Source organism: Gopherus evgoodei, chromosome 11, assembly GCF_007399415.2.
Source record: "Gopherus evgoodei ecotype Sinaloan lineage chromosome 11, rGopEvg1_v1.p, whole genome shotgun sequence".
In the NCBI taxonomy this organism is placed as follows: domain Eukaryota; kingdom Metazoa; phylum Chordata; order Testudines; family Testudinidae; genus Gopherus; species Gopherus evgoodei.
This window is the reverse complement of record NC_044332.1, coordinates 5,433,913-5,450,410: the sequence shown is the minus strand read 5'-3', so window position 1 is coordinate 5,450,410 and position 16,498 is coordinate 5,433,913. Positions and strand designations below refer to the sequence as shown.

The 16,498-nt window shown below is 40.0% G+C and overlaps 1 protein-coding gene across 1 annotated transcript in view; it reads right to left on the bottom strand.

The window, feature by feature from the left end:
• Positions 1-3,698: 3,698 nt before the first annotated feature.
• The window catches only part of AGAP1 (ArfGAP with GTPase domain, ankyrin repeat and PH domain 1), a 653,532-nt gene continuing 640,732 nt past the window's right edge, over positions 3,699-16,498 (bottom strand). The window contains 2 exon segments of the mRNA XM_030579564.1: positions 3,699-13,047; positions 13,621-13,876. Of these exon segments, the coding sequence (XP_030435424.1) occupies positions 12,844-13,047; positions 13,621-13,876 (460 nt within the window). The 3' untranslated portion in view covers positions 3,699-12,843.

Genomic DNA, 16,498 nt, shown 5'->3' with positions numbered 1-16,498 from the left:
ACCCTCAAGAGGTCCTGCCTCAATCAAGCAATTTCATACAAACAGCTGGTCAGTAGGGTGTCAGGCCTACTCTGACCCAGCAAGGTTCTTCTGAGGTATTGTCAACTGCTGTAGCAAATCATAGTCATTTTGATCAGGCTGATTTTTAGTGTCTTAATCCACATGCCCCTTTCCCTTCCTTGCAATAGAATTCAGAATCTCAGCACCAATTAGTAATCTTTTTTTTTAAGATGATGCATTGCATTCAGTGCCAGCATAAAATTAATTACAGAAATGCTGTACCATGCCCGGCAGCTAGCTTTGCAAGGCCAGATTCCTTTATCATTCCTGATTGCTGGGATGGTGTTGCCTTTTACTCTTTGGCTGTTTTAGTTTCTCTCTTTCCTTTGTGGCAAATGAGATGCTTCTTGGGTTCAAAACAAACAGATCTTAAAAACGAGTTGCGCTGGAGATCGGTCAATATCACATGCAAATAAATAAGTGCTAATTGCAGGCAGTGTCACTGTGTGTCAAGTGCAGTTATTGTGACCACATTTATTGGCCAATTAAGAGCTTTACTGGACTTCAGAAGAGATAAATTACAGCTTAGTGGGTTCACCAAGCATGTCACAGAGGGAATGTGGTTTGTGGTTTTACTGCATTACATTTAGTGGTTTCACTACAAGTAAATGCATTTTCTTAATAAATTCCACAGCCCTTTTTTAGTAACTCATCCAATCTAGGGCTTTCGGGAGTACCACTCCAGCTGTCGGTAGGAATGGTTACACAGCGGCACTACAGCTATACAGCACTGCATCAGCTGGAAATCATGCTACCTACAACCCATTCAGAAGAATCTCAGGACCTGGATATAGTGGGAGTGGAGTGGGAAATTAAGGAGTCTAAAGGAAATTTACCAAAGCAACGACATTTTTTGCTCAGATCTACTCAAGCCTTCATATGCTTCCTGGGCTTATATTTCTATTGAATTTGCCATCTAGGAGCATACTGGCAAACTTCCAGTATACAGAATAACAGAACTGGAATCTGCTGATCTCTCTTCTAGGCCCAGTTCTGCCACTGATTTATTGTGCTACTTTGGTCCAGTGACAATCTTTATTAGCTATCTCCGGTGCCTTAATTTATCTATTTGTAAAACAGACAGAAATGTTTATACAAAATACAACGTAATGGTAACATTTACATAAAATATTGAAATCTATGTATATACTAATTAAATCATTTTTAATGGCACACACAGAATGGCGTTTTCATCTGAACTTTTGTCTTCCAGATTTTCATGACTACTCTGCGTTAGTCTATTTGTAATTGGCCTTTTCATATGGTATTTGTAGTGACAGATGCTGTTTTAAATGTACGTGCTGGGGATCATTTAGGCACCCCTCATTTAGGAGAGCAGGTTTCTCAGCAAGGTGGCATGAGGCTAATCTTTGCCCTAGGAGCAGAGTATATCACTTTACAAGGCTCCTTCCTCAGAGAGTGTGAAAAAAATAATCCAGGACTGTCCTGAAAGGAATGCATGATACAGTAGCACCTTGATTTTACAAACACAAGTCTTACCAATGACCAGTTATAAGAACCATTTTTCCCAAAGGGTGGTGGTCGGGGAAATCACATAATGAAAGCGATGTCAGTGAAGAACAATGCCGTCAATGCATTAGAAGTTGCTTTGGAGTAGTGTGAAGGACAAGAAAGCAATTCAGTGCCTCGTACTGCCACTTATGCCCCATGCCTACCATAACTTGGAGATGTTCAGTTTTATGATCTTCTCAGTCCCCAATTAATTAAAAAAATAGGGGTTGTACTGTATTATCACATGGGGTGTTTGAGTCCTTGTACTATTGTGTTGCTATGTGTAGGACACAGAGCTCCATCAAAGGAAGGAGATTGCTACAGGGTTTAGCATGACACAGAAGTTACTTTTGCACAGTCAGCATTTGCTGGCCAATACCATCCAGTTATTTTCTATTCCAAGTAGGCAGGAAAACCGTGATAGCCCTGATATGTTGGAGGATGAGGAGAAAAACATGTGGACATAACAAGGAAAACGTGGTCTTCAACCTGTCTGTGAAAAATGTCCCGTTTGAGTTAACTGAAAAGTTCACCTGGCACTCACTATAGATTTGCATAAATGTTCAGTATCCAGTTTCCAACAGTGGCCACTTTCAGATGATTCAGAGGAAGGTGCAAGAAAGACTGCATGTTGGTAAGAGAAATAATCTCCCCTCCCTCCCCAGCACACTGACCTAACACCAGAAATGGTTAGGGAATTGGTGTAAGCCCTGAAGCATATAATTTTATGTCCCTTTTAAAGCTTTTTTTTTCTCTTTTTTCTTTTTTTAGTATTTATTACTATAATTCTGGATAGTTTTGATATCCATACAAATGTCCAATCTCTTTTTGAATCTTGCTAAGCTTTTGGCTTCATTAACATCATGTGACAATGTGTTCCACACTTAACTATGTGCTATGTGAAACTGTCTATCAGTTTTGAATTTGATGGCTTTCAATTTCATTGCATGTCCGGTTAGTCTTTTGTTATGACAGTGGGAGAAAATAAATCCACCTTAGAATCATACAGCTTAAGACTAGATCATTTAATCTGACCTTTTGCATATCACAAGGCACCACCACCACTCAGCACCCGGACACAAAGCCCAACAACTGAAATCAGACCAATGTTTGACAACTGACAGGAGACATGGATACTCATTCTAAGGTAAACAATCCCAATCTTTTCAATCTCCCTTCACACGAGAGCTTCTCCATGTCCATGTCCTTAACCATTCTCCTGGTTCATCTCTGGGCCACTCTCTTTCTGCAATATTCTTTTTAAGATGGGATAATTGGTAATGAACAGAGTATTCCAGATAAGGATGAGCCATTGATTTATATAATGGCGTTATATTTCCCATGCTATTTTCCACCTCTTTCTTTATTCTTCTTAACATTTTATTGGATTTTTCCACCATGGTGGCACATTGAACAGAAGTCTCCTTTGAGCTGTTCACAATGATTCCCAGGTCCCTTTCCAGAGTTGATAGTTAACTTATTGCCCAGTAAAGTGGATAATTCCAGTTTCCTTCCAACTTGCACTATTTTGCATTCATCAATATTGAATTTAATCTGCTATGGTGTTGCCCCATCCACCTATTTTGATTAGGTCTTCATAGTCATCCGTTGACTTGACTAATCAAATAATTTTGTGTCGTCTGCAAGTTTTGCTGCCTCACTGCCCGCCCGCAATGCAGCACATTAATGAAAACAACAAACAGACTGGTCCCAGTAAGGATCCTTGTGCGCCTGTGCTTTTTAACTTTTTGTCGTGATGAAAACCCACCACTTACTACTCTTAGATAGTTTTTGAGCCCTGCCTTTCACCCCATGCGTACTTGAGGAATCTTGTCAAAGGACTTTCAACATTAGTTACGTCAACCAGTTGTCTGTTTGTGCGCTACTTTAGCTGACCCTTCCAAAGAATTCGAATAAAATTAAAGCATCTCAAATAATTCATAAGAGGAAAAAAGAAGAATCTTGGATATGTAGGGCTGGCAGGGCCCTCAAAAGGCAGTCTACTCCAGCTCCCAGTGCGCAAAGAGGATTGAGTATATTTGGACCATGCCTGACAGGTGTTCTGAGTAGTTATCTCCCAACATCCTGTGGTGAAGACTAAGGCGAAGAACCAAAGCCACGACAGATATGTTTTGTTGTCTTTATTAGAAAGAGACCTATACAGTATGGCAGTCCCTCTCTGCATTACTTTACATTTTTTTTTAAAAACTCAGAATACTGTACAGCTGACACAAAATCTCAAGGTGGAGCATGGGTTGAAGGGAAACATAATACAAACTGGCATATTTAATCAAAACAAGATCATATGAAACAACAAGCAAAGTGAAATGTCTGTCAATTGTTTTAATTACAGTACAAACAATATAAATAAAGCATCATTGCGTCATTGTAAAACAAACTTGCTGAATGAGGTAATATAAAAAAACAACAGAAGAGACTTTTTGTTTCTTTTAATAATTTCCACACTGCTTTGTCATCATTTATACATGACTATTTACAGAAACCGAAACCACACACTATAAAGTCTGTCGTGTGCTAGGCATTTCCTGCCTCCACCCAGGAAACATTTCTTGGGCATCACCATTCACCTGTTCCCTTCCCCCCTCCCCCAAACCCCACTTTAAGAAACATGCGAATGTGACAATGCAAGGAAACTAAAGGGTTTGATGGCTGAATGGGACAGAACAGTAAAACAGTGTAGAATTCTTAAGGGCTGCATTCAGGCAGGCATAAAACACAAACGTTTAACCACCACAAACGGGTGACCAATGGGACTTCCAAAAGAAAGGAATCTTATAAGCCATGTTGTCCGGCTTGAGTGCCAAATTCTGATCTCAGTGGCAAAATTCCCCTTGACTTCAATGAGTCCAGAATTTAGCCCTTTGTGATTTCTAGTCTGATCCTGCAGCCTTTATTCAGGCTCTGATTCAGTCAAGTACCTAAGGTCGTGCTTAAATCCCACTGGAGCCAATGGGAGGATCGTCACCGTAAAGGTTGCAGGATTGGACTCACGGCAAACATGAAACCTAGGAGAGACAAAGTGAGAAACTACAAAGAGCTATCGAATCTTTTCTACACAGCACAACTCCCTAACAAGTGTTTAAAAAGACAATCAGTCCACATATTCTCTCTCCCTTTGTGCAGTCTGTACAAATGGTGTAACAATTCAAAACTATCTTAAAGTTTTCTTTAGCCTAAAAAAAATAAAGTTGATTGGACCAATGTGTGTCCCTCATTCTGTGGCTCAGGAAGCCTTGTATTTCCACAGAGAGGGCTGTGCTTCAGAGGACAATCTGTGGATTGGCAAAATGATCCCAGTAGATGCAGTGCAGAGCTGCAGTGTGCATCTTGAATCCAATTCAAGCCTGGAATACATCAGTCATTTAAAAGAAGAATTAGCCTGTCCTATAAGATGTTCAAGTACAAGGAGGGGAAAAATTAAAAAAAAAAATTCCACATCCACAGCTGTGTTTTCCAACATACCTCCGTTCACTGCAGAGAACTGGCATCTTTACCTTATCAGCTTTGAGCTCTCTAATATATTTCCCCTACCACGATTACAAACTGCAGTGGTCACTCAGAGCAAGGGTGCGAATCATGATCTAATATTTGTGGACTGCCCACTATTATGCAGTGCCTTAACATACCCTAGAGTTCATGCTTACAATCTCATCAGAAACTAATATACTGCCACAATTTAGCTAACGAACATGTGAAGGGAAGAGCAGGGAGTGGTCTAAGGGTCAACCTGGACAGTGCTCTTTTAAACATCTTCCTCAGAGTGGATTCCTGAACTATCCTCTCTCTCTCTCTCTCTATATATATATATATACATACACATACACACACACACACACATTATATGGCAGTAAGATGTCAAATGGCATTTATTCAAAACAGTTGCAGAAGGTCAGACTGTCATTCTCACAGTTCAATTCAGCCAGTCAACTGAAGATCTCAGCATTTTCCCCATAATTATATACATCAAAATAGGCTTCTGACTGGTGAGTCCGCTGTCCTTCTCAACTTCTGCATCTCTTTCCCACCCTAGCATTTTACTCATCTTTCATAGAATATAAACACACCACTATGGCTGCCTAGCCCATAGTGGTTAACCCTGCGGGCTGACTATGCCATTTTTAATCACGGTAGAGCTAATCCCGTGACGAGTGGTGAGTTTGAGGTTTTTTGATAAAGACACTGCATGCGCCTTTAGTTTGAAGGAGTTTTCTGAATAAGCTGAATCGACGCTCCCAACCAGTTGCCTGCCTCACCATCATCTGAACTAAGAGTCCCATACACTCAGTGGGCACCCAGAAGTACCACTGTATGTCTCCTTCTGCATAATTATCTCTACATACACAGTGTCTACTATTGATTGGACAGCCACAGTTCTGTGCATCTATCTGTGCATGCCTCATTTATGCTTGCAAACACCTGCTTCATGCATGCACATATTCATGCATATAAATTAGGAGTGTGAAAATGTGCAGTTATGTACACCTAACTGAAAACCTGGCACTCACTATAATTTGCATATATGTAAATATATGTACACACACTATATATAAAATTATATCGCATGTGTTATATATAGCATATATGTATATATTAACATATGCATACACAGACTGCAAAATATTTGTATATCATACATTTAGTAGTATCCATCCATTGCCTTTATCTTGCAACTTTGCCAGTTTCTCTTGCACTCTGCCCAGTAATAATCCAACTTTACTGGGTCTCATTCTAAGATGACAAATCAATGAGCTGCTTGCCAAACACACTCTCCCCCTCCCCCCAATGAACCTGCCACACATTTCCTCCCACCCTAATTGTGAAATTAGCTTTGAGAATTACACTGGCCTTATCTACAGGTTGGACAATAATTAAGTCCTCCACTAGTGGCAGGTTTAAGGTCCCATATCTTGTGGTCCATCAGGACTAGGAAAAGATTAAATGCTACTGGAAAGGAACAAGGACAGACCCAATTTTCTAATCAGATAGCGTATCTGTTCATAGCTGTGACCAGGCATGAGATTTCAGACTAAAGCTGCAATATTATGACAAAAAGTTTTGGATAATTTTTAAGAGGTTTCTAAAAAGTACTCATTTTTCCCATCCTCCACCTTGACTTAGATAACTTAGCTTTAAAGGTGGAAAGATACAAGAAAAATTGTACCATTGATATTTGCAGAAACCGGAAACCGCTGATCAGTTTTTCTATATGTGGCAGACATAAGGTGCCTGATGGTGTAATCACTGCTGGTCAATGATACCGTCATTCCAAACTCATGGCAATAAAAGCTTTAACACCCGACACCACTTTCTCCCTCACATTTTAATCTAATATACACACTATATTGAAAATGACTAGCTCTGGAGCTGTCAGAACTATGAGCAGTAGGCGTTCAGTACAAACACCCACAGGTTGGTGGCCAAGAGAGGAGAGAGAAGATTGAAGTTTTGAGAGTCAGTGAATCTCACCTTTGTCATGTGGACGTGCCAGAAATGTTAGATGTAAATAAGAAAGCTAAACATGTTAAATATAAACATCTTTAAATGTTTTATCTGCCCATTAAACAAAAGTCTCTAAAATGCTCAGAGGACAAGTATAGGGAATGAATTCACCCATATATTGCTGTCACCTGAAATAAAACAACAAAAGCCATGATTTCCAAAAAAGAGACTAGTGATTTTGGGGTGCCAGTCTGAGGGCCTTATTTTCAGTAAGTGTTGAGCACCCAGCTCTCTGAAATTCTCAATTTAGGCACCCCAAATTACTAACTGCTGCTGAAAACTTTTATCTCCTCTGCTTAAAATATGTGACTTGAACTCAGTCAAATAAAGATTAGTTTCCATGAGAATGGGAGCACCAAAGATTTAAAAAAAACCCTGGTTCATAACAACAAACAGAACATGGTCATATAACAAATCTATATGCCTATGGCTTTTTATTATTTGCCTTGTAATCTATATCTTTTCCAGCTGGGAGATCCCTTCAAACTATAACTACTTAACCACTCTTCTTCTTGTAGTTCAATATGCAATATGATCTGAAAAACACAACTTCAGACTTGAGATTTATTTTATTCTTTCAACAAAAAGAATTGCGACCAGGAGTGCTTTTATAGTGGAGCAAACAGTTAAAATGCCAAAGATTGCCTTTCTAAATGACAAATCTACAAAAATGGAATAAGAGAAGTTAAAATAAATCTGGGGTCCGAGACCAATGAAGCAAAGGTCAGAGATCCCACACACTAATGACGATAATAGCCCACTGTGGGAAAATAAAGGTGCTTTAATATAAAACACGAACAAGGGAATTATCAGCATTTTCCCAAGCAAGGGCTAAACTGCTCAAAATTTGGTCCCCTACATTTGCATTTTCAAAGTAGAGTAGTGATAGCTTGAATGAACACATGTTCCCTGTTGGGGTGCAAACACAGCTCCCCAAAACAGTAGTGAAGGAATCCACTTTTTAGAAATCTTTTCTGAAATCTGTGCTTGTCTTAGCTACTGCTACATTATTAAACCCACATATTGCTTCATCTTTCCTGATCATCGTACAAATATAAAAGATGAAAATAGCAACAAATTGGACCCTCAGTCCAGGACACATGAGTAGTGCTAGATACAGTTTTTAGGGGAATGTATTTAACATTATATATTCACAATCTTTCTCAAACTTATTTCCTATTTTACCCAACATCCCCTTCCTATGAACAAATTTCATATCAAGTGAAGGGGAAGCTCTTTGCTCCCTACAAAGTATAATTGAAGGAGGCAGGGGAAAGAGACAGTAAAATAAACAGTATAAATGTTTACACAGCAGTTACACACTGTACCTAGGTAGCAATGCCTAAAAATCTTCTCCCTTTCCCAACGAATAAACAGCTTCCTAAATAGCATGTGAACCAGAATGCACCAACATTTTCAAGATACATTCTTCTGCCTCCATTCAGTAATAAAATTGAAATCTATTAAACAGAGAGGAGCTCTGACCAAACCCCCTGACCTGGAAAATCCTAAACTTTCCAGAAGTTTGGATCTGGCCCCTTTGTCTACAAGATGAAAAGCAGCTTTCCAAACTCTGGGAACATCAAGAGCCAGGTGTTGCGCATCAGGGTCATCTCTATGGTTCAACAGCAATTGGATTAAAATACATAGAATGGAAATGCCAATGCTAATAGCAAAGACGGCTTTGATTTTAGTGTCTTATTACTCGTGGATAAACTGCAGAGGAGATAGAGAAGAAGATAACGGGAGCAGGAAAAGGGTTGAATGGGTGACATTGTTTTTAAGTTGCTCCTAACACGCTCAAAGGGCGTAAACATTCTAGTAAGTGGGTTCCAGAATCGCAAGAGGGGCTAGAAGCAGAAGTGAGGAACTGAAGCGGACAGGTTAAAAGAGAAGAATCAGCGTAAAAAATGGCTGTGGAGTCTAGAAGTCTTACTGTTTCCTTTGTGTTTCAATGGCTTGGTGGGGTCAGGAGCACCCTCTGCAAAATGCTACCACATCACCTATAGGCGCTTAGTGTCAAAAATATCAGCTTCTAATGCCAATCAGAATCAGACTAGCTCTGCTGGATCTCTGGGAGATATTTATTAAGCATCAGCTCTGGGCACCTTGTACCCTAGTGTCTGAAGGAGATAAAATGGGGTCTATCTTACAAAGGAAAACATGAAACTTTTCTTAATCTGAAGCTTAGGAGACAGTCTGGAACACCAGGCGAGAAGATTTTTGTTGTTTCTTTAAGTACAGTACATATTATACTGCACAAGACAGAGAGCCAGCAACAAGCAGGGGATGGTATTCACACTGGCCTGATCTTGTCACATTGCCTCTCACGGTGTGAGTCCTAAAGACCAAAGGCCCAAGCAGTGCCTTACCCCTTTCCAGCCATTTCTGACCAATCTTCCTTGAATAAGTACCTGAGGCCTCAAACTTCCTGGGAGACAAGTGGCCCTGAATCTGCTCAGATATGGTAACTTGTGCCTCATTAACCCCTTTGCTACTCCTCCCATCTCAGTGGGAGGCGAGGGGGGAATTTGTTACAGGTATGAATATTAGATAGCACAAAAATGTAGGTTTGTTAGGGCCTAAGCCACATCTATCAAAGCAATGACAAGCCTTCCACATCTAGTGCGCACTACATTGTCCCCAGGGACAATGTCTGGGTGGCCTTCCCAGTCTTTCAAAGAGAATGCCACCAAGTGGATGGGCTGTATATTTTCCCTGCAGACATCCCTTGACTTTTGGGATATGCCACTAGAAAGAGGTAAGCTATCTCATAGTCTACAAAAGCACTGGTCTACAATGCTATTATCATCCCTTACTAATATGTCTAAGAAAAATATGTGCTAATTTAAACACAACTGTGTTACTGCTTTATCTAAAGTAGTGTGTTAATATTCTGTTTGTCTGGATAAACCATCCTTCCTACGATACAGTAGAGTTTCCTTTTCTAAACTTTTGCTACACTTTCTGAATGTCTTCCTTTACCATAGAAGGATATGATGGACCTCTACAGCGTCAGAAACTTGTTACAATTTAGCCTGGTTCCCCTTATTTCTTAGTGCGCTGGTATGTTTAATGCTAGGAAGACTGGTTTAAAGAGATCATTGAAAGGTGAATGGAAAGGCATTTTAAACTTGGCAGAATACCAGCTCTGAAAAAGCATGTGTTATAGGCTTAAAAATGGCAACTTGTTTTAAAACTAAGTATTTTAAATGGCGGGGGGGCTGGTTAGCACTTCTGGAAATCAGACTCTCAATTCCTACTTCACCAGCGTGCCAAGAGACTGGAGAGCAGGTTACTGTGTCCCCTGCTACAGACAGTAAGATCGCCAACACCCAGCAGCACAGTGTGCAGTTTCATATTCAATTGTAGATGTTAGTGAAGTCATCCAAGGCTGGAGGAAGATACCTGTCAATATCTAAGCCCAGATGGCAGCGTGAGTAAAGATGGCGCCATTATGCAAACTACTTTAAAAAAAAAAACACCACCAAAATATAGCTTTATCATGTGGAATGCACATGTGCGCGTATGATGCTGCTGACTTAAGGTGGTAAAATGAATGTTAAAAGCTTTTTCCATTCCCCTTCAAATGTCCCTATTGCAACAAATCATAAAGGACCAGGAAAGCCCATCGATGTCCACCTGCTTGAGCCCTTGGGACTTCTCACACCTGATCATTTGGGGACTATGGCTTTTGGGCCAAACCTGCCTCTTTTGGATACCCATGGGATATTACATTCCCCCCACCCCCCTGCAATTTTGTCCACATAAATTTTATTATTTTCTCTTCCTATTCTGATCTGAACAGACATACAGAGCCTCAAATAGTACAGAAACTCGTGAAATACACCAAGATCAGGTAGATTAGCAAATGAGTGTGCTGTGGTGCACCTGACCAACTTCATACACTTGTTCCTCTGCCACGAGTCAGATCAGATTTCAACTTTCCCTGAAAAACACCCTTCTCTCACCTTCATTTTACCATATGCCACTTATAAATCACTTCTCTTTTTGCCATCTATTTCTCTGTGCCACAAGTTGAGTTTTTAGAAAATTTCAGAAACCAGCATCAGTCTAGAGTTACCAAAATATTGAATCAAGTATTAAAACTGGTAGATGGATGAACTGTCCAAACTCCTTCCACATATCATTGTTGCTCCACAAAGCAGCCAAGTTGTGAGTCAAAGGAGCCAGGCCATGCCCACTTCAGAGAACGACATTAAGTTTAGCTATTAGACAAATCTGATCTCCCCTCCCGCCCCCAGGCTTTGTCTCGGTCTGTGAAAGCATCATAGCTTCTAATGTAAAATATGTTTACGCTACTGAGAGACATCCTCCTTTTCTTCCTAATAGATACCGTACACCTTTTTTTTGCAAGCCAAATATGCTATCATCTCATTCCAATATGTTCTTCAAAGGTTTGCATCAAACAAATGGAAATACAGTTCACTGCTGGGAATATTTTCAATGTGCAATTATTTGTAAACCTCAGATCCTAAGTACTTGCATGTTATTTAGTTCACATCCATTATAGTTTATAAATTAACAGAGGTGTCATTTATCTGTACAAAAATCAATGCATATTTACGAACTTGTTTATTCAAATAGATTTACATACACATAATCTAAAGACACAATACAAAATCTGTATAATTTAGGCAATGCATCACAACAGTGACCAAAAAAAACTCAACACACTTACTTGGCAAAATGACCCAACGTATTTCTTGTGACTGAAAAAAATAGTAGCCTTTAATGCATTTATTTATTTTACTAAATGTACTTGAAATGTTTTTCCTTAGCAGTATTCATTATTTCTTTTTTTGTTTCATAGTTATTCTTATTTATTTTTTCCATTTTGTTTTTACACCAAGGAGACTGCAGTCAAATAACACTCAGCAACCGATTTCCTCTCTTTGGACTGAAAAATTAAACAGATACTAAATTATGACAGTGAATTTAGAAAGGAGGGCTCCAAGGGCTTGAAAGAACATGTCTGAGATAATATGATGCTTCTAAGAATATTGCAATCACATCCAAGCAATCACCGAAGCGTGCCATGTAACTACCTCCTCAGCTAATATGCTTTTTTCTCCGTGATGACTAATCATGTTCTATTAAACAGCAGTAATGCTGGAAGAACTCAACTATACAAGTGTAATGAAGCCGGTATTCTCCCTGGACAGATTAGCTACAACTGATTTGACACATACCATCATAGGAGCTTCAAACCTGACAAACTCTGTGCTTGCTTCTGATTTATGCCGTCAAGCTCTTCAGAGAAGAGAATGAAATCCAAGTGTTCCGTTTTGTAGAGGTGAAATGTACTGATGTGCTTAACTGTCAGTTAAGGAAAGTTCCCATTTCTTCTTTCATCTCCTCTTCCTCCTCCTTTCTTCTCCCTCCACCCCTTTCTTCAACACTTGTAGAGCCTCTGCCTGAAGACTACTAGTAAAATGGTCCCATGTCATGTGCTATAATTAGAGACCTCACAACCACTCTCTCTCACAACCCCTCCCTTTTTCAGTTTTCCTTATTCAAGACCTTTTATTAAAATAAAGGGTTTCTGCAGCCCCCTTTTCTCCTCTGGTCCCGTCACACTGTCCAGATGTGATTTTTCTGGAGAGGACAGAGACTGAGGGGAAAAGGGAGATGGGGAGGTATAAGACTCACAGGTCAGAGTTGGGAAGAAAATGGAGCAATATGAGGCTGTGGATGTTACTCAGGTCAGAGAAGAAATGAGTAAGTTCCTCAGATGATGGTGGGCATTCTTCCACTGCTGTTGTTCCTGTTATTGTTCTTCCTGGACAAATTGGGAGTAGCCATCAGGACAAAGCGCTCATCAGGGCAGCCATACTGCAGGAGAACATCAATGCATTCCTGACCTGTGGCTTGCCTGGCGTAGGCTAAAGCCGTGTTCCCATGGGCATCACGGGCCATAACATCCACGCCATACTGTGGAAAAAACAGATGCCATTTGAGAACCTGCTTCTAACAAAATGTTAAAATGGAATGAAAGAAAACAGCACAACTACAGCTGAGTTTAAGGGGAGAGGTGCGACAGACAGAGAGAAATACTCAAAGATAGACACTCCTTATTTTAAGGGTTTGTAAATCTGAACATGACAAACATGCTTCATGCACATACAGCTTTCTACTGGAAGATCCTCACCTGCTGCCGGTCACGCAAATAATCTCTTACCGTTGCATTTTATGTGGATTTCCCAGTGTGTGCGCACCTATCCCTCTCCTCATCTCCCATGCCTCACTCCAGTTTTTACCACATTTCAACAGATGTGGCGAAAGACACATTTTGCAAGTGGTCTTCAAGAAGGTTTAAGTGCCATCATTTGAAAGGAATAGAAACATTTAGACTAAGGAAAAGAGGGAGATACTTTGAGCACCCCACTGGAGTATGCTCATGGCAATATTTTGGAAAGCCATATTGAAATAATGTTTGCTAGACAATAGAGAGGAGCGAAACGTAACTCCGCACTGCATACTCAACACCACAAGGCAGGTACTCACCCAAATTAAGAGCTGAACTAACACTACATTTCCTTTCCTACATGCCAAGTGAAGGGCTGTGCGCCCATCCCCATCTCCGCAGGTCTCATTCACTTCTTCCCGGGTTCCATGGGCCAGGAGCAGGATGACAGTCCGCAAGTCCTCATCAGCTGTCGCCTGTAGCAGATGCTGGCCTAAAGAAAGTTCCAAGCACTGCAGCGGGGCAAGGAAGAGCTTCTGTTCATATTTAGCACGTATCCAGCGCTCTTTTTCTTCCCTAGAGAAGCAAAAAGAGACATGCCATTCAAAAATTGGTTCCATTGCCTGTGTGTGATATATATTCACCTTTGGAGACAAACAATCCAAAAATACACTGTCGTACCGAGAGGCTAACTGGCAAGAAAACATTTTCTTCTTGTAAATGTCAGCAAAAAAGCTTCTCTCAGAAACATTTCCTTTACACCTTATACTTGTGATAAAGTTTATGACCCCTAAACATTTCTCACCTGGTTGTACCTGGCCAGAGAGCTACATTACATATTGAGTTCATGTACCAGCCTTTCACCTCCAGGAACTGAGACTCAAGCATGCCTTGGATCACAAGTGGAACAAGTTTGGTGCATGCAGTTTGGCACAGGTCAGCAAAACTGGCCACTTCTACTCAAGAGAGGCCTAAGACTGGGGCAGCCAAGCGGAGATCCAGTTCAGGACTGACACATGCTGGTAAAGCTACAAGGCGGAAGTGTGCACAGAATTTGCCTGCATTGGGCCTAGATGTAGCCATTGGCAGCACTAAATTCCCCCAAGTTCACTCCCATAAAAAAACTGACTCCTGCTTGCATCTAAAGAATGAAAAGGGAAAATCAATGAAAGATACTGCCTTGCTTTTTCAGGCTGTAGGATTTGGTCACTGAACAACAACATCCCAATTTGTTTCAGAACGGGACAGAGGATCAAGAGGTTTTTGTTTTTTTAAGGAAAATCTCAGGACTTTGAAGCATCATTTCCTCTCACTGTACCAAGTAAGCACCAAAAGCTTCCTAGATACAGTTGTATTGTAGGATAATGCCACATTTTACAAGTAACTCCAATTTCTATTAAAATCTTTTCAAAACACACTGATGTGCTTTGGGGGATCTGGTCACAGGCAAATTCCCATTTATAGGTGCCCTTTGCCTAATACTTTAGGTATCTACATAGTAATCTGTCTGCCCTGTGAAAACCACATACAGCGCATAGCAGGAAAACTACTTAGTGGTGACATTTTTTTCCCTCTCTAGTACAGAAAGAAAAGCTCTGTTTACACCTTTCAGCCGTGTTTACACTACTCCCAGTAATCTAGTGTCAGGTTAGCCCTAATCTGTTTTTAAATACTTATGTAAACAGATAGTTCCAACAGCAAATCTGGATTAGTTTTGCATCACTTCCTGGTACATGTGGAGTGACCTTACATTGACCCTTCTGGATGCTTTCATGCAAAGCTTTCCAAAGCATGCACTTTTCTACACAAATGACAATTCAGCCTATAACTATGCAATATACAGTCATTTTTCCCCATAAAGAAAACGTTTTTCAATTTATTCCAAAAATTATGGCTTGGACAATCCTTCAAATGGCCACCACACTCTGAATAATATTGAAAGCATCTTGGGGGCTGAAAAATATCCTGTGATGCTGATGCTTAAAAGTACATTCCATTTTAAAATATTCAATATAAGAAAATTTTTTTGAATAATGTTAAAATTGTGACACAAACATACATTGACAGGGAAGGTTAATACTTCATTTATCTTGTGCTGTTGTGTACAAATAAAATCAAACCCAACAAGTACCAATGCTGTGAGAAAGATGGAATAGCATAGCTCCAGCTGCCTAAAAGGTCATTAATGTTGTGGAGTTGTGTCACATGATGCCATTTCAGTATTCTATGCACTCTTAAAAAATAATAACCACAGATGGCTGTAAAACTATTATTTATCCAGGTCTTTTACATATCCAAGTCAACGGAGTAAGCAGGTACAGTTCTTGGAAAGCCTCATTTAAAATGTTTTAATATTTGTTAAAAATACAAGTGTGTATAATATACCAAGTATTTTATAAATATATAATTCACCCTTACAAAATGGGCAGGACTCCCAGATTAAGTGCATTTCACAGCATTATTTTGGGACCACTACATAGGTCAGGGGACAGTCAATTTCTCTCTCTTAAAATCATACATCCAATTTTTTTTCAAAAGCTGCTTCTACCTGTATGCTCCATAACAAAACTTTTAAATCTTAAATTTAAGGACTGAAAGGGCACTGGGGACTGTCAGCAACAGCAACCTGCCGTTGTTTCTGCAATAGGTGGTAACGGTTCTAATCCCAGCTGTGGCATCAGTTGTGGGAACCATGACTTGAAGAGAAGCTGCTCGCTGTTCAGAGAAAGAAGCTGTTTGGAAGAAGCCTTTTATTCTACTCAAAATCCAGCTATGAGAAAAAGGAGTTTTGTTTTGGTTAAAGATGAGCATAACTTCAGTAAGAGCCATGAGAGCTGATACCTCAGAGTGTACAGAACCAGCAACTCAACATGCCAGGACCAGCTGCAAGTTTTCAGAGCCTGATGCCACCAAAGTTTTACAAAATTCGTGAGAATGGATTTTATGTTTACACTATTTTTTAACATTTGTCTATTTTTTCTCCACAGCATTTACATATGCTCCAAAAGCAGTTTTTACAGAGAAACATTAACTCTTCTAAAAATGTGTATCTTATGCAAAGGGGAAAAAAAGCTGCTTGAGAGTGATGCAAAGGCTTATCGGACAAAGAGATGGGGTCATTTTAGGACTGCCTGGGGGAATCAGGAATAAGCCATTAAGCTCCAAACTGGGACCACATTATCATCCTATTTCAAAAAG